General features: G+C 42.4%; 2 protein-coding genes across 2 annotated transcripts in view; both read right to left on the reverse strand.

Moving 5' to 3' along the window:
• LOC122404943 (probable serine/threonine-protein kinase dyrk2) overlaps positions 1-24,733 on the reverse strand; it is a 112,166-nt gene that overhangs the window by 78,848 nt on the left and 8,585 nt on the right. The gene's annotated exons all lie outside the window — the stretch shown is intronic.
• Positions 12,982-13,830, reverse strand: LOC122404944. Its single transcript, XM_043409352.1, has one exon. It carries the CDS (start codon positions 13,620-13,622, stop codon positions 13,296-13,298), a length of 327 nt encoding a protein of 108 aa, XP_043265287.1. The 5' UTR covers positions 13,623-13,830; the 3' UTR covers positions 12,982-13,295.

Raw genomic sequence — 24,733 nt, forward strand, 5'->3', positions numbered from 1 at the left:
TCGAGCAAAACGTTCATAATGCACGAAAACTCCGCCTTGTCACGAAACGAACGAAAAAAAATATTATTTTAATTTATCACCGTGGTCGTGTGCAAACGGTTGTTCAGCTATATGCAATATTTAGAGTATAAAATAATGCGATCGAAGGATCATGTTGAGTATTAAGGTACATTTACATTCATCACGTTTCATGAGAACAAGATCATGAGTGAGACAACGCCATCTAGTGTATGTATGTGTGCAGTAGCAAAGAAGAAGAATTTACGTGAGCCTAGAGCGAGAACCCAAGTACAAATGTTAAAACAATTTATAATAAACCAGTTCGTAGATCAGTAGAACCTTTTCACCACGCATCTTTATTTAACAGATCATTTCTGTACTTTTATTTTGTTTCCTTCTCTGCGATCGTTGCTTCTCGATTGACGGTAATAAAAAAGTTTCTTGTTATGTAATCGCCTAATTAATTTGACAAGAAGCTTAAACGCGTCCGGTATCGGGGGGACTCCCCCTGATGCCATTAACCCCCCGTAACCTCGTGTAACTGTAAAGTCACCTATACTTTCAAAGTCGGACTTCCTCTTTTCACTTCTGTCAGCCATATTTAAATAACAGCTCGTATCTCCTAAATGAAATTTTTCGAGACCAACGACATTTAGACTCTGTTTGGTAGCGGAGCATCGTTTCCTCGAGATTCTTGCGTATTTCGAACAGCTTCTGCCGGCGTTATGACCCAATTTGAACTCGCGAAACATCATTATTCGTAAATTGCGGTTGTTCGTGTCCGGAAAAAATTCTGTGTACGGTGTGGAGCCTAAAGCAGGCCACCCGAATAACTTCCTCGCTTTTACCGATAGAAAACGATACATCGAACCAGTGCTCTCAAGTCTTATTAATTATAAAACCATTTCGTAATAGTTTAACTATATGTATAGTTAAGAAAATTTAGCGAATTCGTTCGAAATGAAATATTTTCGACCCACGATATATCATTCGAAATAAATTTTCCTATTGTTCCGACAAATCTAACGATCGAACGAACAGTGTGATCATCTTAAACTTAATCTTTTTCTCCTACGGGACCCCTCTGTTGGCACTCGTGCCAAGTTCTTCTTCACATCTTGACATCCGTAATACCGTCGAACGAAGGAAATAATCCTGGACTAAATCGCGAGTGAAACATCGTAACAAATTAAATAAAATGCGACGAAATCGATACGCGTAATAAATTGTTTGTAAAGACTCTTTTATTCAATGTTATATTTAATTTTAGCTACACAGAGGGTTATATAGTTTATAGAAGTGTGGGGGTCCCGATGATTTACTAGTGATTAAGACTCTTCCTTAGACACTAGGATATTGGGTGTCGGTCGAACGCTTGCGAGAGAGACAAGAGCGTAGCCCTCTAGCGGCGAACCCCCACAGAAGTAAATTTATAAATGATTAAAATTGAGTAAGAAACCTTTCCCAAGAATTCTCTGATCACCGAAAACCGAATTTCATCCGGAATGTCTCCGATTCCCCGGTTGCAAAGTAAACGATACTCGCGTTTCACGAAACGTCAAATTCACGCAGGATGAAAAGTCACTCGACGATCGACGCCCGCGCGAACGTTGACGTTCTTCGAGAAGGAAGAATGTTCGATTCTCGAAGGGTCGAATCACTCGTTGTTCTCCGACGGGAGGGGGAAAAAATGTGATCTTTCGATGGACAAAGTCACTGGTGGATCGCGACGCGAGCTGTTGGCGTCGCGACTAGTTTCCGCGGCGGACGGCGAGGAGCCCGAGCGGATTTCTGCACGCATTCCCGTGCGTGTCGCGTTTACGACGCACGCTTACGCAACGCGGTCGCGTCTTCTGGGGGCCGCGTGTTTATTTGCAGCTCGCGGTCGACAGTTTCTTTTCCGTCAGCCAGCAAAACCCGCCGGAAATTCTAACGCGATTCGGTCGAAATTGCAGACTCGATCGATCAAGGACAAAAATCAGAATTTAACACGTTGTCGTTTCAAATTTTCTGGTTGTAAGAAGAAAAAAAATCAAGTTTACGTATCAATCGGATTGTAAAATGTGGGACTTGCATAATCGATGTTATTTTTATCCAACAATTTTGCTCGCGCATCTTTTTTTAGAAAAGGCAAATACGCGCGGATTAACAAAATATATTAATGTAGGATTTAACGAAGAGGATTTATTTGAGGAACAAATATACAAATCATGTAATTATAATAAACGAATTTGGAACACACAAATTAATAATTGGCAACACAAATTATAATCACATCAATTGACAACGCAAATTAAAATCAAATTAAATCCGCGTTGCGTCTTTCACAATCACTCGTTTCTCACTCCCTGTTGTTAGTTAGTTAGTTTGTCTGTTAGTTAGTTACTTTGCAGTTAGTTAGTTTGCAGTTAGTTAGATAGTTTGTTAGTCTGTTAGTTAGTTTGTCAATTAGTTAGTCTCGCTGTCCCTAGTAAAACACTTTCAACCCTTTAGCACATAAATTAACATTGAACAAAACTACAGAGTGGCACAAATATTCAATACAAATCTCCCACATTAAAATGTAAATTTTCGAAAATTTAGAACAACGCGAGCGTTGATTTAGCAGAGGTATTGAAATATTTTCTTTTTCTCATATAATTTTGTTATAATTCTAATTTAAAAATGTGCTCTTAAAATCAAAGGATAATAGATTTAGAGCATGAGTACCTAGTGCAACTGCATCGACTGGTCTAACGAAAACTATGGGGTTCCATCTAAGAAAACGGTTCGATTGAAATTTGCAAATTATTGGAAACCATTTAATTTTTTCGTATCCGTTTCCTAGCCTAACCATTTCGAAAATCCATCTCGTTCTGGTTGCCAGCTGTGTACATAGATATTCTCCGCACGATACTAATGCTCGCCGTGACTGAAGGCCATTTAAATTAATTTCTCCCCTCGCGAAGAAATCTCCCGTCGCGTTTCGTTGCGAACAATGAACGGCCACAATCGGGAATTAATTTCCAAAGGAACTCTCGCCGCAACAAAAGTTGCTGGGTAAGAGCGAGGAAAAACTAGGCGAAGCGCCTAGATTCGCGGGAATTCGATCGACTATCGCGATAAAGAGCGCGTATCTGCGCGATTAATTGCGAGAAAAGTGAGGTATTAAAAGAAAGTTGCCGAGAAAAGAGAAATCTGGTCGTGGCGCGTCATAAGTAAACAATTCTCGCCTGGTTAGCGGTAATGGCGTCGACGACGGTTTCCGATTGATCTCGACCTTCTCGGATATCGTCGATCGAGAATCGAACTCCGTCGACCATCGATCAACGCCACGGACCGGAGAGGTGAAACCAGCCGATGTCTAGGCCCGCGGGTTGTGCAATCGGCTCGTTAAATGCACGATGTAGGCCTCAGCGATGTGCCAGAAACGAAAATACCTCGAGACGAAGTGGCAAACCGAAAATCGCGGTTACTTCCCTGAACGATTCGACCGACAAAGGGGACGTTCTGACGATTCGGATAATCGTCAAACCAAAACGTCCAAAACAACAGTTATTTTCTAACTTTTGTCCGTTTAAATTCTCGATCGAACGAAATGTAATTTTTACGAATGATTTGTTCTTTTTGATGGCCATATTTATTTAGAATAGGGAGAAATCATCTCTTTATTTTTTACCAATTGCTATTTATTATATTGTGTTACTTATCTATTTATTTATTACAGAACCGACAGAGAGGTATAATAAAATAATATTGGGGTTTTTTTTTCAAGCGGTCATCCCCATCCCAGTACTGACCGCGCCCAATGGTGCTTAACTTAACTGATCGGACGAGAGTCGGTGTTTTTCACGTGGCACAACCCTTCGCTGATATTAATTTTAATTTATTCGAACACAAACCTTTGAATATCTCAATTCGCAAGAAACAACCTTTTTTTCCACTTATTATAAATCACCATTATAGTGTACGAAAACTAGAACCAAACGGGGATTACACGTATATAAGAAAAAAGTTGTTCGGAATATTGAATTCTATAAAATATTTGAAAATAATCGAAATCGGTGAGATGATCCCTATTCTAAATAATTACCGGTAAAATGATACAAAAATTGATGTTTACTGTTTCAAAAATGACAATTCGATGACTCGAAGGATGAAAAGAAAATTGAAAAATTCACTGTACGAAAAGTCGTGAAGTAACGTTGTACGTAAGAAATTGTAAAAAAGTTTTTAAAACGATCGTGTTGAGTGTAGCGTTGATGAAATGATAGTATTTACCAAGATATCCTGAAGCGACACCGGCATCAGCGAGCACATTGACATGACTACTAGCAGGTTACTCCTGTGTGAAACTTGGCGTCTGTGTGGGTCTTTTAACGATTTTTTATCGCTCACAGGTTTGGTTCGATGAACGCAGAAATACTATATCGCCGATAAGGTGGCTCGAGAAATTGTTCAGCCACGTTCGAAGCGTATCGTTTATGGGACGAGCAACGCGTGCCACTGGTATCGGTCGAAAGCCATCAATGGACCTCGATTTACACGATTTCGCGACGACTTTTCGAGTCAGAAATTCGAAATTACGATACCGATACGATATCGTTGGCAGAACGAGGCTGGAATCTCCGCTTCGCGGACGATGAATCGATCGAGCGTACTACACCGACGCGAAATAGAAAGTGTGACGTTTAGGAAAATACCAGGACCGACCTGGTTGCGAGAAGTTTCGTCGCCGGAGACGAAAGAACTGATCTCCTCGCAATCGGAAGGCCGACTCGACACTGGCACGTCCTGATTCCGCGGAAGACTCCCTCGCGCATATATTAAATTAAGCCACAGTGCGAGGCAGTATAGTCACCGCGCTGCCATAATCCAATATCTCGCAGGTAATCGTCGGTCGACGATAGAGTCGATACTAAACATCCAAACAACGACGCCGCGGTGCGTCGCGTCGTTCAGCCGCAAAGAGACATCGACGAAAGTCATGTTCGAAACGATTTCTTAAATTTCCACAGAACCGTCTATTCGACCTACGACGAGGGAAATCCCAGTAATCGTGATATTCAACAAACGGAAAGCATATTTTAAAAATCTTTGAAATATTTTCTGGCATGATGCTTTCATAGTACTTTAAACAATTATAACAAAGTACACTATCTAAAAGATAATTGATAAAACGTAAAAAATGAAAATTGTAACTATAAGAAGAACAGAGACGTTTAAGCGTCTCATAAAATTTGTCGACAATTATGAAATGACAAACAAGTTTTTACGCGTAACTTTCTTAATTAGAGATTCGGGAGCAATTACAACGTTTCCAACCCTGCCAGATGGGCCTCGAATCGAACGAACGTAACCGCGGTAAAGTTTAGCGAAATACGACGTCGTTAAAATTAAGCATCGAAGCTTAACGCGTTGAAAGAGTTCCATCGAGAAATACGCGTCTGGTTTTATTCTCCAAAGATGATTCGCGCAGGTGGAATTTATCGAACGGCCGACGAGGTTGACCACGGACTGCAACAACGCTATTAACCACTTAATTTAACGTTGCGGACCATTAGTCGCGAGTAACTAGTCCGAGTAACTAGCGGCTAGTCTGATTTAAGTGGAAATCAGCGGCTCGTTGCTTTGAAAATTCCTGATTTTCCATCGCCGTGGCAACGAAGAAAAATAAGAGAAGCCTCGTTCCCCCTTTGAGGCAACCGGTTTCGTACGTAAAAATATCCTTTAAATTCGCCATTCGTGCGAGACGGGAACGTTGCATCGCGACAGGACGGCGAGTCACGTTGCTGGGAGCAGCCAGCTGTTAATGCAGCAGGCTTCGCGATTAAACGCAGCAAATGGAATCAAATAATCGTTAAATACGGATAATTTGTCTTGTACGATCGAGCACCGCGAGTTTCGAAAATCTCATCTAATATTACTTACAATATTTATCTCGATATCCCTAACGTTCGTTTCTTTCGAGGATTCTTAACAACTCGCGGTGGAACTCTCCGTATTCGTGGCCGAATCGTTTTTCAATTTTTCTAAAACACTGGTAAACACTCGTCGTTCGATGACAGGCGCGAAGAATATTCGATTATGCGTGGCTCGACTCGCCTCGCCTCGAATATGCATTCTGTTCAACGGTCGTGTCTCTAGGAGTGCGTGCTCGAGTAGTAGAATTCTTTCTAGAGTCTCCGGTGGAATGTTATTGTTCGTCGTTGTGCGTTTCCGTTGGCAACGCGAACACCGGCTTCGCTTTCGTCCTACGTCGCGAACTCTCCTACGAGGCGTGTCGAAAATGTAATCACGCACTGGTACACACGTAAAAGTTACAAAATAATTTCAAACTCACGTTCAAGGAGTAACTGACGCTTGGCCCGCCACTACACTCAATGGCAGCACCTCTCGGGCACGCTTTGAGCGCACAGGGGATAGGTGGCAGTCGCTCAAACAATGATGCGCTCAACGCCAAAATTGGGGATCTGCTCATAAGTGACGAGCGCGCGCATCGATCGTGGGGCCTGACGATCGGTGCCTCGTGGACACACGGTGGCCAAAATCAACGGCCAATCGCCCCAGTTGTATTCAAACCGCGAACAGTCAAGGAGTTTGTCAAGTGACTTTTATCGTGTATCGTTTCTCTCATTTTCATATAATTATTATATACTCAAGGTACCTACGATTATAAACCCTTTGCAATTAATACAATTTCGAAGGTGTTATGTGTTTGATTTAAATGCGTAACAACGGTCGTGGCTCATACTCGCTCTCTGCAGGAGATAGCGATCAATAACGCCGTCGCTATCTCCTTGTAAACTCACCCGCGCTCATAATTCTAACTCAACGCTCGTTCATTTTGTCTACTCTGTAAATAAATTGTGAACACCTTGATTAAATAATATGCCCCATTTTCATTTTTTGCGACTCTGCGAACAATCGAACTAAAATGAAAATTACAAAAGATAACGCGTTGCTTCGAGATATAGAAATACGTCTTCGTGGTATCTGGTCGGTAATTGTTGTCGCAAATTCTTGCGTTTACTAGCTGTCGGCGTTCGTATGGTCCTTATTAACTCTGGTTGTTGTTACGTTGCACAAAACACCGTGATAGAAACGATCGATGAATCGTTTGCAGCGGCAGCAAGATTGGCAGTTACTCGCGGACTGTAAATATCCACATCCGGCTTTATACAATTATCAGGATGTGCGTGATACCGAATTCGATGTTCGAGCAGTCTCACGCGAACGCCTCGAAGCCAAAACGAGCCATCTTTTTAAACGTCGTCGATTCAGATCCAAAGAAAGAACTTTGATAACGTTTAGCTCCCTTCGAGGCTCGCGTGAAGAAAAAGAAACGATACAGGGAGACCATTGAGTCCTGTGCGTGTAACGGTTATGTGTATTCGTTCGAAGCACACGGCCTTCGAAAAGAAATCGGTATTAATAGACGCCTGTTCGTAGACTCGGATTAATTTCAGGTCTCTCGTAATTTTCCAAGGTAAGAGAATCACACGACGCGCCGGGAATCGAGTATCCGACCCTTAATAAGGCGGCCCGTAATGAATATTAATTATATTTTCACCGAGTATATGCAAGACGAGCGACCTTACACTCGATACACACACATATACGTATACCATAACTCTGTAATTTGTCTTTTACAAGAACCACGTGACGTTTAATGAGACGCTCGAGATATGTATATTTCGGTCGAACTTGGGCCCAACTTGCACATTCAGGGTAAGGAGGCTCCTTTCAAGAATCCGACCAGATACGAATAAGTGGAACGCGTAACTTTCCAAATAAAATCAACAATTTTTTGATATTTGATATTCGAGTAACTTTCACTAGCCGCGTTGGAAACGAATGTTCCCTGGAAACGAGTATTCGAACATGATAATTCTCTGCTGCACAGATGTCGAGTAACATCTCTCTTAATCGCTTCACCCAATTTCCTGGGGCAAAACCTCGGATCGGCTCTAAGTCGATTGATCCGGATTCGAGCGTGTATACGTAGGCGCTCGTACAGGTCGGTGTTGCACGTATAACGTGTATGTTACGACCGGTCGCAACAGAAGCCCTTAAGTAGATACTCGCCACCCCTTGCGGATCCGGCTTAAATCTTAGTCCGGCGCGTAAGCACGTGTACACGCTGTTTCGCCTACAGATTCTTTTTTTAAGCTTCGTTAAGTCACGGCCCGAGCCTTAATTAAAAGACTGACCCTGTCGGTGATTCCATAGCGAGGGGCGCCAACCCCGTGGCGAACGCCTAGGGTGCTGGACCAACTCGGGGCTCGCTTTGCACCCGGTTTAATGATAATGAACGAAACGAAGGGGTTGCAAGCGTGGCTAACGCCGTACACTGCCGATCATAAATTTTAAAAAACCTCCCTTATCGTTCCCTTTCAACTCGATACCTTTATTCCAGACGCGTGCCACTTCGTGCCCTTATCGAAAACTTCACCCTTCAATGTACGATTTAATTTCGAATCATTTATCAAACGTATACTATTTAATTTTTTAATATATTGTACAGCAAGGGTTTGATATAGAGGTTAGGAAGAGAAATAAAGCGTTTATTTGGAAATTTTATATAACGTTTCTTTCCCCCTTTTTAGTTTTAGTTATCAAGTTCTTGCAATAAGCTTTATAACCTCGCGAGACGCGTACACCCGGAATGAGAGTATAACGTTACGCCTATGCCTCAATGTCGAGCAGATATAAATCACGACCAGCCGTCTGCGCGTTGCCGCGGCGAATGTTTAACGGTGCTCCTGTCAAAAGTGAATTGCAACAATCTTTGCGACCCGGCAGAACTAGGTTTCGATTTCACGCGAGTCCGGTTCCGTGCGAGGACTGATACGCGTTTTGCACGACATCCGATCGTCTCGCTCCGTACATTTTTCCGTTAGTCCAGCGCCATCTTGTGGACGCCAAGGAATTATTCCCGTTCGAAACATCGTTTGACAATCCGTATTCAGGATTTGATACAAAAATTTTGTTACGGGTACTATTGCATCGTTGAAAAACTGTGTATTTAAACTTTTAAAATTCGTTGAGCTATATTGTTTCGGTGTATCCGTTACACGAAACAATATAGGTTAGGAAAGCCATGGTTCGCGGGTTTTTTCCCCGAAAATAACGCGATCGACCTAATAATGTTTATTTTCCTGAGCACGACAGTCGGAGCCAGGATTGCGTGGAATAAAGCAAGACGCGAAACGCGATAAGCGTTTGGTTTTTTGTTACCGGAGAGCGAGACGAGAGCCGTAGGCCTGCACGTGGCTACAAAAAACAGGCGGCGAGACCGTCAGCCAGTCGCCTCTCTTTTTTCCATCCTCGTGTATCGATGTTTAAATTTAAATAAACGGCTAAGCGAAAATAAATTATATTTCTTACGTTGCATCAACATTATCAATATTTCTTTAATTTCTTCTGCAAAAAAATGAAGAATATCGAGAAAACGGAAACGCAGAATGATTGTCCAAAATATCTTTGATATTAAATATCTGAAATTCGTCCAAGTACGACTAATTTCGTGTCTGGAAATAAAGTCGATTGGAGATGTAGAGAGATTCGTCGATAAAAGACAACAAAAAGAGGATCGGCAATAATTTCTGCATTCTCTCGCGATAATTACTGTTCCTTTATGCACGGCGACCGGTTGAATGAATTCAATTACACGCTAGATGCACTACTCTGACTGCCAGCGTCGCACTCATCAAAAGCTCTCAATGGACGTCTTAAGTGGGTTATCCTTTAGGTTTAAACGTAATATGTACATAGACGCTGCAAAACTCGATTCTGGATTTCTTCGCGTTAAAAGATTAATATAGACCAAGAAATTACGAAATTTATTTACTGCACACTTTTCTCGAATTCTAAGGATGGCCTCGAACCTGTCTGCTAAAAAGTGTACAGAAATATTTATACAATACTATGTGTTTAAATAAGCTTCGTGTTACAATCAATCCAGAAGGATATTTAGTATTTGAATTAATAAATCGTTGGTAAAAAACGAAGACGGTAAACTTTTATTGTTTTTAATCGGTCGTGCAACAGACGTTTGAATAATTTTGGGAATTCGGGTCACAGTACAGGGACATTCTATTTTCCTTGGTTTACCAGACAGGGCGGAATCGTTCCGGAAGTACATATGCCCATTAATGTCCGCCTGGCGATAGTCTAATGGCGGTGTGGACAAGTGGCTCGCGATAGACCCATTAAGTGTTGCTTTGGAACAAGTGCCACAAAGGTGCGTGCACGTTTAAAGCGGTAACGATCTAGATTTCTTGCGCAAACGCGTACTTGCCACGACAGAATATATGTATACCGGCTATGTACCGTCACGGAACGCGTCGTCCTTTTGTCTATTGAATTATACGCGGCTACGGTAGCGTTGCAGGGTGCATGGAATATCAGACAGAGCGTATCCCATTATCCGGTGACTTGGTGATACAGATTCACCGACGCGAGGGCAACTGTTATGTGAAACCGTTGTGCACTTTCGGTGACTGAGAACGTTCGACGTTCGACGTTCGCTCGTTGGCCAAACGAACGGATCCGTTTCAGGGTTAGGTTCAAGGCTCGAGACGGTGGCGCCACTGCATTCTGTTACGGAAACTCTAGTTCCGTAATTTTTTCCAGATTTTGAACACGTTAACCGTGAAACTTATTTCTAAAACTCTACTTTCAGGCGAATGTTATATAATAATTGTGACGATTTAAAATAAATAACTAATACCTTTTACACCGACTGTACACGACCAGTAAAATTTTATACCAAGATCGATAAGAGTGTTGTTTGCACATTAATTCTTTTTCGATATACATATATACGTTATTTAACGTAATTGACTCAATCTCGTTATTTATAAGTTTCCTGATAAAAATTTCAAACTTTGCACTTGGAACCTTGCATTCACGTTTGAATTATTCCAAGATCTTTTAATTATTAAATAATATATCAAAAATTATTGTATAAAGTCAAATTGTTATTTATCGAATACCTAACGCAGGAGTGCGAATTTTGGAAATGTTGGTTAACATCGACGAATTATGCGCGTTAGACATATTTCGATATTTCCACGATGCGTCTGTACCTACAGTGAGAAGCAGATGTCGCGATGAATTTACATGAGACGGACGAAGCTGAAAGCGTAATGCATACCAACGATAAGGAAATTAAGTAATCCGAGCACTACGCTAGCGTTATTTCTCGCGTCCATATTACGGTAGTTTATACCATTCGAGGCTTTCGCGTGTAAATTCCATACTTGGCTCGCAACCATCGTTACGATCGCGCAACAAAATCAACTCGCGAAAGCCACTTTATCGGCCATAAATCACATCGAGCGCAACTGTTGCGACTCATCGACATCTTAAATTCTTTTCTCTTAATTGTACCATAAAATCTGACAATTTTCGACAAGTAATGGACCGCGTTAACGTGTTCACCGTTTCCATAAATAGAAATTGGTTTCGCTCGAAACTTGAACCATAAGGCTCCAGAGAGACAAAACTGTCCTGACCCATATATGGGGTCAAGGACTCCCGAGTGAGAACTGCCCTGACCCACATGCGAGTCACAAGACAGTTAATGCGTAGACGTATTAGAAATTGTACTCTGTATAGCTTCAGATAGTGATTAATAATACACACAAGGTAATTAATTATCTACCAAATGATCGACTAGAGTGATTTTACAAACTAGGACTAGCAATAAATTGTGCGCAGCGTTTGACTGACAAGTTGATTTTGTTTTTAATGTAATTTCATTCGATGCATAGACCTTTTTCGACGGATCTTATAACCCATTAACGAATATTTTAAACCAATATTTGAACATTTTTATTCATTTATTCATAGATACGATTTACCCAACTCTGGTCGAACGATCATGATTGGATAAATAAATACTATCGACGTAAATGACGATGTTGTTAACGATTATAAGATAACCTATTTTACAAATGAAAGCCTTCGATGGTATAAACTGGCATGCGCTTGGAACAACGAATCAAAGTTTTCGATTCGTTCGTAAATTACAATTAACCCTTAAGTGGACTCTCAATCTCGACTGAATTATTTTACTTAACGTTGAAAATCAACTTTCTTTTAAAGCGTTCAAAAAAGTAATGAACTCACGGAGGATTATATAAATTTTCAAATAATTACATTTACATATATCAAATAATTGTTAGTTTAATCTTGCAAAAAGGGTCCCAATAATCCACTTAAGGCTTAATAAACATCAAAAGAAACGAAGCCAAGACAAAAGCTAGCTCACGAATGAATACAAAAATTTGGTATTCGTAATTAACGAATAAAATTTTATCAACTCCAGAGCGACCTAAAAGGGCCTAATAAATAAGGTAATTGTTTACTTCAGGGGACCTGTACTCCGATTTTAATGATTTTTAAATATAGAATAATATAACGGGCGAATCTAAAAATTGAATTTAACCAATTTCAATGATTTTTAATTGTGATTGCACGACCCTCTAACTGAACCTAATGTATCCTCACTGGGTGGTACGTACGTGATGTTAAGATCAAGTTTATTCGATTTGAACAATTTTGAATATCAATGTGCGTGGCCAGCGACAAATTGATGGATTGGGTTAGGGTTAGGGTAGATTTATTATTTCCCACGCAAATCGAAATTCAAAAATAGTACGATTCATTCTGTTTTAGGCTCACCCGTTATAATATTTTGGTCGTCGTGCGTTGCAATTTTGCAAATATCTCAGGAACTACGGCCGTGCGGAGGTTATGTATACATATAGGAAAAAATTGTTCGGAATCCTATTTTTTATAACATATTTAAAAATCATCAAAATTGGAGTTGAGGCCCCTAAAGTAAACAATTAAAAAAAACTAATTCGACATAGCGTAACAGCAACAATAACAAGAATGCTCAAGCGATCGAAGGTAAGAGGAATATAGTTTTGAAAAGATCGTGCATGGTATGCGTGGTGTTTGGGAACGCTAATCTACGGTGTACACAAACATAAACTTGCATCGCGCAGCTGGTAACGCGAAAACAAAACCGCGTGAATCGCGTATCGAAACTCGTCGATTCCTACGTACGAGGCTAGTTTGGCCTGGATAGAAGACGCGCAACAATTAACATTCCCCTCGCCGTACGACAACTAAAAACAAACATCTCACGCCGTCCTACACAACGAACACTTTGGTACAACCACAGGACTCACCACATGAGATCTATGTCTCTTCTCCTTAGATTGATGCTTAGCGTGATGTTTGCTGCTTCTGTGGGGCGGGTAAGTGTGATAAAAGATAAGGTCGAAGCAAGGCTGGCGTCACCTGACCTCCGCCATATTGCATTTCGCGAGGCCTATCTGCTGGCTGGTCTGATGATTCTGATGACCGGGTACGGTCAGGTGGGACGAGCACTTCCCGTGAAGCTTCCTGGTGGCGTTCGTGGCCGTTTGCAGCGTCGACGAGACGTTGCTCGACTTGTCGTCGTTCTGCGTGCTGGATTCCAAGGTCAAAGTGTTGTCGTCCAGGTCGACGGTGAAGGCGATACGATGATGGGGCGGCACGATCTTCACGTTTGAGCCGATGGGCGTGACCGTGGTGGCCGGGTCCAGCTTGACCAGGGCCGCTTGCAATTCCAGGGCATCCATTTTCACGCGATCAACAGTTCAACCGTCGTTAACGTCGAACGGGCGATTCACTTTGTCGATCGTTCGATCCGATATTGGATCACGCGTCGAACCGGAAACACCAGCACCCTTCGCGCGGATATTTTAAGACGCCGGAACGGAATCATAGGAAAACGGCACGATCCGCGGATACTCCTCCAGCCGTGCATCGAATCATCGCGCAAAAATGTTCCTTCGACTATTTTTACGCTTCTGGAACACGCGTTTCGATCCCCCCCCCCATCCACACCCCCCACCCCCCAATTCGCTTGTTGATGTCTCCCCCAGGCGTATACGCCTTACGATATTTCTCGATCGCGGGATCGCATTATTCCGGCCCCCGTCGTTGCTCGATCGTTCTTTTCGATCGCCGTGAAAACCGCTACGGACTCTGCAAGAAAAAGACAACACGACGCTTGAACGGCGTTTCTTCGCGGCGAATCTCGATCAATTCTCGTCAAATGTCGTCGATAGAAAATTGCACTTTGTCTTTTTTTCGATTGCCACCGATCGATGTAACTTTCGATGACGTTGGGCTGTTTTGTGGTTCGTTGCAGGCTGCACGCGACGACTCTCGATGGAAACTGGAGGTGTCGCGGAGTATCGAAACGCGTGGCGTAGCGTCGTTACTTCTCGAAAGATCGCGTGACCCGTTTCGTTACACGTTGGCGAACGATCTTTCAGATTTACCGGGAAACCTACGCCTACTTTATTGTTCTACACGCGTTCGAGTTGTACGCTGCGTCGAATAGACAAGTTTATGCTCGCTACGCGGGTGAAAGATGCTGTTGGCGTGAAAGCTGGCATTTTGTGCGCTCGTTTTGCGTGGTCTTTCGACAACTTATTTCATACAGGGGATAGAACAAAATCTAACGAAATTAATGTTTCAAGAAAGCTTCCATATTTATACCACGAAACTAATTAGTTTGGCTTCGATTCTCCTTAGAAGCCGAGTAAACGTAGCTCGTTCTTCTTCGATATTTACAATTAATTTTTAACACCTTACAGTATTAATTTTCATAAAAGAATCGCTTGGATTTCTTTTTTTATTGACACAAGAATTCTGGAAAGACTGGTAACCAATTACAAGATTTCAGCTTAGATGGAAATCTAAATCAAACCGTTTTGTTATGGCTCGCTTTTATGAAACATCCTGCACGTTGAAATTTACGAAGCAGGGTATCTTAAATACAATTAAGGAGCGAACGATGATGTCTACCGACCAATCGATAAGAAAATGCTGATATTGGAACGGTACAAACGTCTACGAGAAAGCAGAAAAAATGATACTGATGGTCGACCGATGGGGGTGCAATACTTTTGATATAAGCACTGAGTAGTACGGTGAGATTAATCTCTTCTAGATGAAGAAAATAGGTGAAACGTAACAACAAGGTACAAAATTAACTACGGTCATACAAACGCAAGTCGTGAAATTAATGTGGAGTTCCAGTGATTCTGGGTATTAACATTTTCTATGCTTCTAATTCACCATCTTCCTAACCCGGACAAGACACCTCGTGAAATATCGACGACACTTTTAGTATCGTTGCATTGAAAAAGGAACGTGCATTGGAGTTTGCAAACGCATCATTGTGCTAGTTGAGAAAATGAAGTCACGCTAACAATAAGATAAACTGTCCCGTGCCATTCTACTTTGTCATCTATAATTTTGTTCTACCTTCGACGAGTTGGATACCGCCACCCATGTTAATCGTGTCATTTACTCCGCGTAAAGAGATTCCTACTCGTATCGGAGTAATTATAATACTGCTACGGAATAACAATTTCGATTGTCTCGCAGACACCGACTCGAGGGAACATTTTGTTATAATATTTTTAAAAGAAACGTCATCTTCGCGGCGACAACCGTGCTCTTATAACTGCGAGACTTAGGGTTCGTGTTTCTCGCAGATATCCAAGATACGCCGTGTACGAGCAATGTTTATAATCCGGATTGCAACGGTGTCATAACACAGCCCCATAAACGGCGAAAGTGACAGAGAAAAAAGAAAACCGGGTAAAAATGCACGCGCGGGTTATTTGCGTTTCGTTCGAACGCGGCGTCGGATGTTATTTCCTGTTTGCAACTGGAGACGCCCCGCGTCGGGCCACGCGGTGTGATTCATACACTCGATAGAAGGTAGAAAATTTGCATACGACGTCTAGGAGGCAGCATCGGTTTCTTTTTTTGTTTTTTTTTTTTTGGAAAAGAAAGGAGAAAGGAAGGATCGACCGAAACCCGAGACCGCTTCTTGCATCCGTGGGCGTTGCAACGGAAATCGCTCAGTGACCCGAACAATCGATAAGCACCCAAGAACGGTTCGAGGAAAACCGAGTAAGACAACTTCCATCGCGCGAATGTCGACGATGCATCGATAAACCCAATAAAAAAATATTTCACTGGTTCTTTTACAAATTTAAAACTTCGTTGAGAATTTTGTTCTACTTTCGATGTATTCGATATATTCTTAAAGGATTTGAGATTAGTGTGGCGTCACCTCCTATGCTCGCCACCAGAGGGGTCACACGCTCTCGCAAGCGCTCGACCGATCCCTCTTGTGGCGAGCATGGGAGCTGACGCCACATTAGAACGTAAAAAAGAATCGATTGCAAATATGTTAGAGCGGAGGAAAAAGGCGGTAAAAAATTAATAAAAGTTATATGGGAGTTTAATGATTTTCGGTACAGGTACGCCAGTGTTGCAACGTTGAAGAAAGAGAGAGAGAGAGAGAGAGAGAGAGAGGGGGGGGGGGGGAGCGCGGGATTCCACTGTGGGTTGAGGATGTTGCGCGTCCTTAAAGGACCCGACTCGCAACAGAACCGTTCGCGCAATTAAAAACCGTCTATTCCGTGGATCGCCTATTCGCGAGCTCGAGATGGTCACGGAAAAATTTTATGCCCGCTTTATGGGACCTTTATCTTGCTTTATGCGCGGTCGGTAAGTCGGTGCTAGTGTTCGCGAAAGGAATCCCAAGGGCACGGGCCTAGACCTCGAAAGGACGGTCAACGCACTTTGGGGATCCTTTGTGCGAAGTCGATCGTGTTTCTAAATCGTTTTCACCGAGTACGGAGAGTTGTCGGGCCCTGAAACGCCTACGACGACACCGATTCAATCGCATTTCGTTCATCCTTGATCGGAGATCGCAAAACCGTGACCGAAACCCGAAAAATTAGCGTCAAGTATTCTAAAATAGGTATAACTTTAGGTATCGCCGAACAGAGCGTGTGAATTTTGTACGGGAAAATTCTAAACGGTAAACACGAAATATTTATTTTTGTACGCAATGGTTAAAGATATGTACGGATGAAACAGAAATAGACGTACATTATCAATTTGTAAACGTTAATTATATTTGCTTACCCTTCCCTTCTTCTAAAATAGAAATGCACGCGAGGAAGAGGAACGTAATTAAACGCGACATTTATTCCAGAATACGAGTCTTTGCGAACCAAAAATAGAACCCACGAGCGATGCTGGTGTATCCGTTGTTCGAGAATCAATATTCGTATGTATTGGTTTCCGAAGATCACGTCGTGGAACGAAGAAAGTAACCAAGTTGTGACTTAACCTCACAAAACACCGAACCACAAGCATCGTACAAAGAACCGACGTATAACTATCGATATAACTAGCGTTAATTATTACGAACGTTCTTGCTTTATGTTATATTTGCGTATGTTCGACTCAAACAATAAAATTCGTCTCTAAAGAGATTAGAAAACACTCGACATTGTGCTACGCGATAAGAACACAAATGGAAATGAAACAAACTTGGCGAATGCAAACATAATAATAAGAAATATAAAGCTTAAGAAAATGATTAAATAACTTTTATTCTCGCCCCGAATTACGGACTATACCGATCTCGAACGTGCACCGTACGATAGTTTCTCGCATCGTTTACCAAATACCGCGTCACTCGGCGCTCGCTGCGCGTCTAACCTCAAATTTTTTACCGAAGATTATCGCTCTTTCTGTATTATCTTGCGTCCGAACGCGGTCACGAGAAACGGAATCACAGGATGTCCCCGATGACGAAGCCCGGGATCGTTAAAGGTGGACAGAGTCGAGTGTCTCGAACAAAGAATCTTGAACCGCAGATTGGACAATGACCACTCGCTTGGAGCGCTGCGACCTTTGCGTATCGCCGCGAGGAGAAAATGATGGCGGATGTGAGAAGCAACGACGACAGTCTCTTTCTAGTCCTAATGACAACTTTGCTCCCCGCCCGTGCCATAGTCGACGTCGAGCCGGAGGTAATTAAAGGGCGTGGAAACTAGTTGGAACAGTTTTCTTTCGGTGCGGATACGGTATTGGACGAAAATATAAGACGCTTGGAAATGTTGACGATCTTTGTGTCGTTGCAACATTCATGGAAAGTAGTTAAATAATCTTTCTAGCATCGTTTTAAAGGTTTACGATGTTTCGTTGCGAGAAACTTTGCAGAACACAGATTAACGAACAAAGAAGAGAGGTTATGTTTTCTTATCAACGTTCCGTGGCGTGTTTTCGCTTTCGTAGACTGTCGACGTTGCCAGAACAGTTAAAATGTTTAACAAAATTGATATCGATAATAAATCTATGGCAATGATAATAGACATCGTGCGTGTCAGAGAGAATTCGTTGTTGTAATAATAATAACGGTTCGGTAATGTGATAGAGTCACGGTGGTAATAATTGGAAATAGTACCGTCGGAATTTAATAGCGACCGTCTTTGTCTGAACGTTACATTCACGTACACGGTAATCGCATTGGATCAAAATTTGATTAAAATCGCATACATTCCTTGAAATTACTTACATTACGCGAGTCGGTGCTGCGATTACGGATCGTAGCTGTTCGACGCGGGATACCATTAAATGGTTATTTTATATCGTCGTGTAAAATAACAGAGGTACATTCGTTGCTTCGATATGAAAAAGAGGAGATGAAGAATGCGTAGATAAAGCTTGTTGCGATTTAATTGAAGCTTGCTCTAATGAAGATAATGAATCATCAACTCAGCTACTTTTCGTTAAATTTCAAATTAGCTTACCTTCGGGAAACTTACTTTTCTATCCGTTCTCCTGTGCTCGAAGTCTTTCATAATTTCTCATTAAACAAAACGGACGCGCGTATTCGACTGATAGAATAATTGCTTATGCGATTCGAAACCCTTCGAGGTCGTTATCATAAAGAAAAGAAAAAAAAATAATTGTTCTGTAACTGGTTCCCATTAATTTTTAAAAAGAAAATTTATTTTTCGGTAGTTTTCGTTGGTAATTGTTCAGAATAATGTTCTCCTCGCCGATTTCATTGCACCTTTGCCATAACGTGTGTTTTGGTGTACAGATTACGAATCTGCAAGAAAAAAAATTGCCGCCCTCTTCTCGTTTCCGAGATAAAAATGTTTGTATATGTGGAAAAAAGGGTCGTGGCCATGTTAGTCATACATACGGTGCTGGCAGAACAGAGGCGCATGCGCGTTCACGCGTAATCACGGGACGTGCAATAGACGAGGTGGTTGAGAAAACTTTATATTCTTTCTCGATACGAGATCAAAAATTGGAAAAATATGTAAATTATGTACGTAACCTGTCGATTAATTGTCAGCTAAGAAAGTGTGAATCTGTTCGATGCGAAACATTTGCAAGAAGAAAAGATAATTTAATCGAGAATAGTGGCGACACCTATGACTTAACCATAGTTTTATTTACATTGGTTTAATTGCTCATGAAAAATCATACATTTCTTATGTCGGTTGACGAGATATTTAAGAAATTGTGTGTGTTTTACCCTCAATTGTGGGAGTGAGAAAAATTCCCCTAAACATGAATGTCTAATATTTTTCAATACCCTGTCAATTAATTTATTTTGTTAAAATTTTATAAGCGATAATATCTGACTGCGTAAAATCCACATTTTTAGTTTCTTACATATTTATCAATACCCTGTCAATTAATTTATTTTGTTAAAATTTTATAAGCGATAATGTCCGACTGTGTAAAATCCACATTTCTAGTTTCTTACATATTACACCTTTTGTACCAAAGAAGACTTTATTCCCGTTAATAAATGAATAATAATAATAATATATCAAGTTTGATCAAAATTGAAGCTTCCGAGGCAGCGTTAAATACTTTCGTTGGAGAATCGAAAGAAAGAAAATAAACAGATTCCATTTTATCGCGCCTCTGAACGCGTCGTTTCGGGTTACCGCATACGCTGTAAACCCGCCCTTTATGAAAATCAGTCTGACCGCGCACGAAAAGAAAGAAGCAGTATCGCGCGTGCACTTTATCGCTGTGCACATGTCAAGGAAGAATAGAGATAGCCTGGAATCGCGACTCGGGCTGTCCTCCACTGTGGACAGAGCCTCGATATTGGACAGCAGGTTGGCCTCATTTACATTGCGCAACCTATGGAGCTCGGACGCGAAAAAAAAAATCGAATAAAGTCCCATCGAAAAAATGCAGCTCGCGCCAAGGATACTGGAAACCCAGCGCGGCGTCGCTCATCGAGACGATCGGGTCGGTTACGCTCGATGCGAGCGAGTCCCTTTTCTCATAAACTACGCTACATTATGGACACCACGCACACATTATCCCGCGTCACGAGATTAGCTTCTACGCTAATATCGACCGTGAACTTAACGATTCTCTGTGCAACTACTTATCGAACCCGATAATTACGACCGATTCGTCCAAAACAAATTAAACACTTTAACGGCCGGTATAATCAATTAATGCAATCAGAAAGTTGTTTCGATCACAATCATTAACAACAGACTTATTCCATTTTCAAAAAAAAAAGAAATTTCTTTCGATCAATCTATAAAGATATCGTATGTCTATATCTCACTGATATAATTAACTCATTTCCCCAAAATGTACTTATATCGATTAACGGAAGAACACCTGACGATTCCTAATGCGAGCGCTCGTTCTTCGAGCTACCGTGTATCGATGGATCGGTGCCCGCCTGTTGCGCTCGATTTACGAGTCACGAGCGATCGATCGGCGATCGAGATCGAGCCGAGCATAAATTCACCGGCAGCTCGATATTTGCTCGAGCATGGCCAATAAACACGCCCGTTTAATGATTTATCGCGATCTTGCGGTTGACGCACGCACGGTACGCAAGTAAATACATACGTGGATACGTGTAGGTACGTGGGGTACGTTCTCCGTCGTGTCATTCGGTCGGTACTTTTGTCCCTCTTATTCGTCCACGGATCGCGGGAGAACGCTTTCTTTCGCGGGACGGGTCGACTACTGAGTCATACCGAAGCATTTGGTACAGCAGGAACCGAACCCGCGCCGCGGCCAGCTGGTTTTATCGAGAACGCGACAGCCGTCCGGCGGACTTTTACGCCCCGAAGTATTTACGAGCATTACGGTCATCGGTTGTCCTCGCTGGAACGCGATTCCGGGTATTAAGCCGTTAAAGGCCACCGACGTGTGGTACGTTCCGCGATTTCTCACCAAACACCAACTACGATCGATCATTTTTACACGTCCAACGATACGCGATTAATTTAACGCGTTTACCCAGATTGATAATACACTGTCCCATTCATTGGTCGTAAGAAACTGTACAAGCAGTTTTTTCTGATCAGCACAATTTCCGAAAAAATCGCTGGCTAGTCAGAATCGCGTGAAAAATTTTTTGATACCTGGACGAGTTGATGGAATAATATTTACACAATTTATTTCACAAGAACCAGTCGCGAAAGAAGCCAAAGGAGGAAGATATACATACAAGACTTGAATTTTTATAGGTTTTGAGATGAAAATGCTAACTCTGTCCTACTCTATGATTCTCAAAGAAAAGATTGATTTTCATTTTCATGAAGCAACAAAGGGATCATAACTTTACAAGTGAATGCGAATAAAGCGTTTGCAAACATATTTTCAGAGAAAATTTACTTTTTTTCCCGATAACCTAAATTCATATTTTAACGAGTAAATTGATTCTAGAAGAAACACGTGTTTTTAAAATTTAAAATTTAATTTTTTTTTTTAATTTCTTGCATCGTGCAAGTTCCATTTTAAAAATATTCCCCTGTTCCAAAGACATTTGCTCGACAATAGTTCCATATATCCGAGCCTAGCTCGCCAAGAGCTCCGTATCAGCTTTGTTCGAATTTTCTGCAATCGAGGAGGATTAAAAATTTTCTACGCCATGGATATACACCTGGACTAGTTGGTTGCGTACGACGTAAATGATATCGTTCCGTCATATATCGTCGATCGACAAATCGAACTCTTCGCTCGTAGAGATACCTGGACACTTTGCGTCAAGAATTACCGGTCCACTACGACGACTTTACTCGCGACAGTAAATTCCGCGATAATGGAGTTTTACACGGTCAACGAAGCAACCTAAACCATACCCAGTTTCCATTATACGGCATTATGGGGCCGTTAAATCGAACACGCGGCCTATCTTCCTCGAAATCGCTCGGAAGTTTTCTTCCGCTCTCGGTCCATTAGACAACTTTCAAAGGATTTAGTGGATTTTCATTTTCACGCGTCTCTAGCCGATACTACGTCGCGATTTTCGTTGCATTTAATATTACGTTATCGAAATATAACGATCTTCTCTCTGAAAAAGTACACTCCGTACTCGTATTTCTCGCATTAAACGCTGTGCATCGAGACCTAGTTTCCGAAGAAATCTCCCTGCTCCCAACCGTCAGCTTTTAAAGGTACCCTCGAGGAATAAATTAATACGTTGGGAACCGTGATCGATATTGTGTATTGTACCGTTCAAGTACAAGAATTTTAATACCACGTTTGCGAGTGTTCTTCAGCTTTTTTTAATAATTTTACGTCGAAGGGGATCGAAACGAATAACCCTCGTTCCGAAGTTATTATCTGTGATCTGATACCAGCTTTCAAAGGACCCTCGAAAAATCCGTTAATATCTTGAAAACTGTAATTAGTTTCTGCTTTGAATAAGCTCAATTATTAGTATGCGATGAAACATTGATCGAGGGTCACCGCGTAACCGTGACTAGAGCAATTTACCTGAAAATTGTTTTCGATAGGAGAGTAATTCTTCAACTTTTGTTTGTAACGTACAATGATGATCGAGAAAGCACTTTTCAAGTAATTCTCGAGAGTGCTTGCAATTCTTTTCGATAAAAAAATAGCAACGAAACGTAACTAAAACGTAACGTTACCGAAACATACGTGCAAGGCGTTTCAACGGACAAATCAAAAAGCATCTTGTTTAGCAAGGACACAGTTACGGTCAAAAGTGAAAAGAAATCATAAAATTCAATTCGTTTTACTAATTTCTTTTCGTTTAAGCTCGAACGACAAAAAAAAAACAGAAAAAAGTGATATTTCAATTTTAAACTGTTGCTAGTCTTACCAATTTGTATGTTTAAATACTTGTAGAATCGTAGCTATTTCTTATTGAAAAAAAATTGAAAATTGAAAACTCTCGGAACGTGCATGAAATTTCTGATAAAACCACTACGTTAAACAGTCCCGCCGAGTCTAAAGTGATTCTTTTTCGATCCCGAAAACCAGAAGGCCGCCTCCTTAAATTATTTACGACTCCGGTAGTTATTTATGACTCGACCCAACGTCGATGTAAAGCTTCTCTAAAACGCTATTTCAACCGTTTAACCTTCTGACGGGGCACGGGACAGCCACGCAAAACACACATAGGATAGAGGAGAGAGCGTACGTTCGTACCGCCGCGCCGGCGATAATCGTCGAGAAGGATCTGGAAGTTGGCAGCGATCGCGTCTATCGTTATTCCCTACGGCTTTGTTAGTCAAGCACGCCCTAATTTTGCGAAAGGCATATGCGGGTCGCGCCCAGGACGGCGCTCAGAGCGTCGTCGACACGCGGATACGCGAGGATTTCTCGAGGCGCGATCGTCGCCGCCGCGTGCAAGAGCAAAGAGCATCGAGCATCGAGCATCGAGCATCGAGCGTGTGGGACACGAACAGCGAGACGCGACGCGGAGGATCGTAGCGTACGTTACGCGTAGGCTTGTTCACCTGCAGCCTGCAGCCTGCAGCAGAAAGGGAGCAGCAACTCGTCGATCTCTCTCTCTCTCTCTCTCATTCTATCGTAGCCGAGGTTACCATCGCGTTTCCATCGCGAAAATATCTATTCGAGCACGGTGGTTAGCATCGATACGATTTAGCAATTTATTCTCTCGTAACGTTACCACCGCGTTGCACGAGTAGCAATATCGTGGTCGCTTCCGTTCGTTACCCTCGGCGCGCACGAAAGGTTTCAAGGTTGTTAAAAATTCTCGTGAGGAGGCTAAGAAACCGATCGAATCGCCGCGAAGGAACACCGCGCCGTCCCCGATAAATCGGTCATTTTTCTTATCCCCGTTGGAACCGATCGTGCGTGAGAACGGAGAAAGTAAGCGCGGGGCTAACGAGATCGAGATAATCTCACGTGATCCGTTCTAGGCCCCGTGGATCGTAACGGTCGCGACCGTTCGATCCGTAGCGACGGCCAGGATACACCGCGAACGAGAGCCTTTGTCCTGAAAGCCACTTGGGGGGTTCACACCTTCTCTCGGGACGTCTTCCTCTCTTGGTTCGCTCGCTTCGTCCGCCTATCAGTGTCTTATCTCGTCGGCGATACCGACGGTGAGTCACCAAAAGCCACAAACGCGACAACGTCGCACGGATACGCGGGTACGCGCGAGCCACCGATCAGGACACGTCGACGAGGACGCGATTTCGACGCTCGAGCACCACGACTACGCACTGGACCACCCGGAGTCCACCATTCTCTGATTTCCTTCGACGTTCTCTCCCTTCGTACTGTGTATACGCCAACGAACCACCACCCATCCTCCCCAACCCTCCCTCCGACCCCTCCGTTCCTCTCTGCCACCCCTAGCCAGCCCGTTATAGTAGGATGCGGGGAGTTACTGGGGTGGGATCAATATGAGGTTGAGCGAACGCGGGAAATTCGCGCGCAGGTCCTTCTCTAACCCCCACCCCTCGACGACTCTACGCCACCTGTCCTCTTTCCTCGCAGCTTCTGCATCTCCTCGTCGCTCGTCGCTCGAGCCAACGCGTAACCGTTTCTCGCTTTCTCCTATCCCCACCTTCTTCGTTTC

Source organism: Colletes gigas, unplaced genomic scaffold, assembly GCF_013123115.1.
Source record: "Colletes gigas isolate AHSC1104 unplaced genomic scaffold, ASM1312311v1 Colletes_gigas_Sc00003, whole genome shotgun sequence".
NCBI lineage: Eukaryota > Metazoa > Arthropoda > Insecta > Hymenoptera > Colletidae > Colletes > Colletes gigas.

What these genes read in the sequence shown, in the direction of transcription:
- LOC122404944 (XM_043409352.1), bottom strand. Translation starts at nt 13,622, where the DNA reads ATGGATGCCCTGGAATTGCAAGCGGCCCTGGTCAAGCTGGACCCGGCC.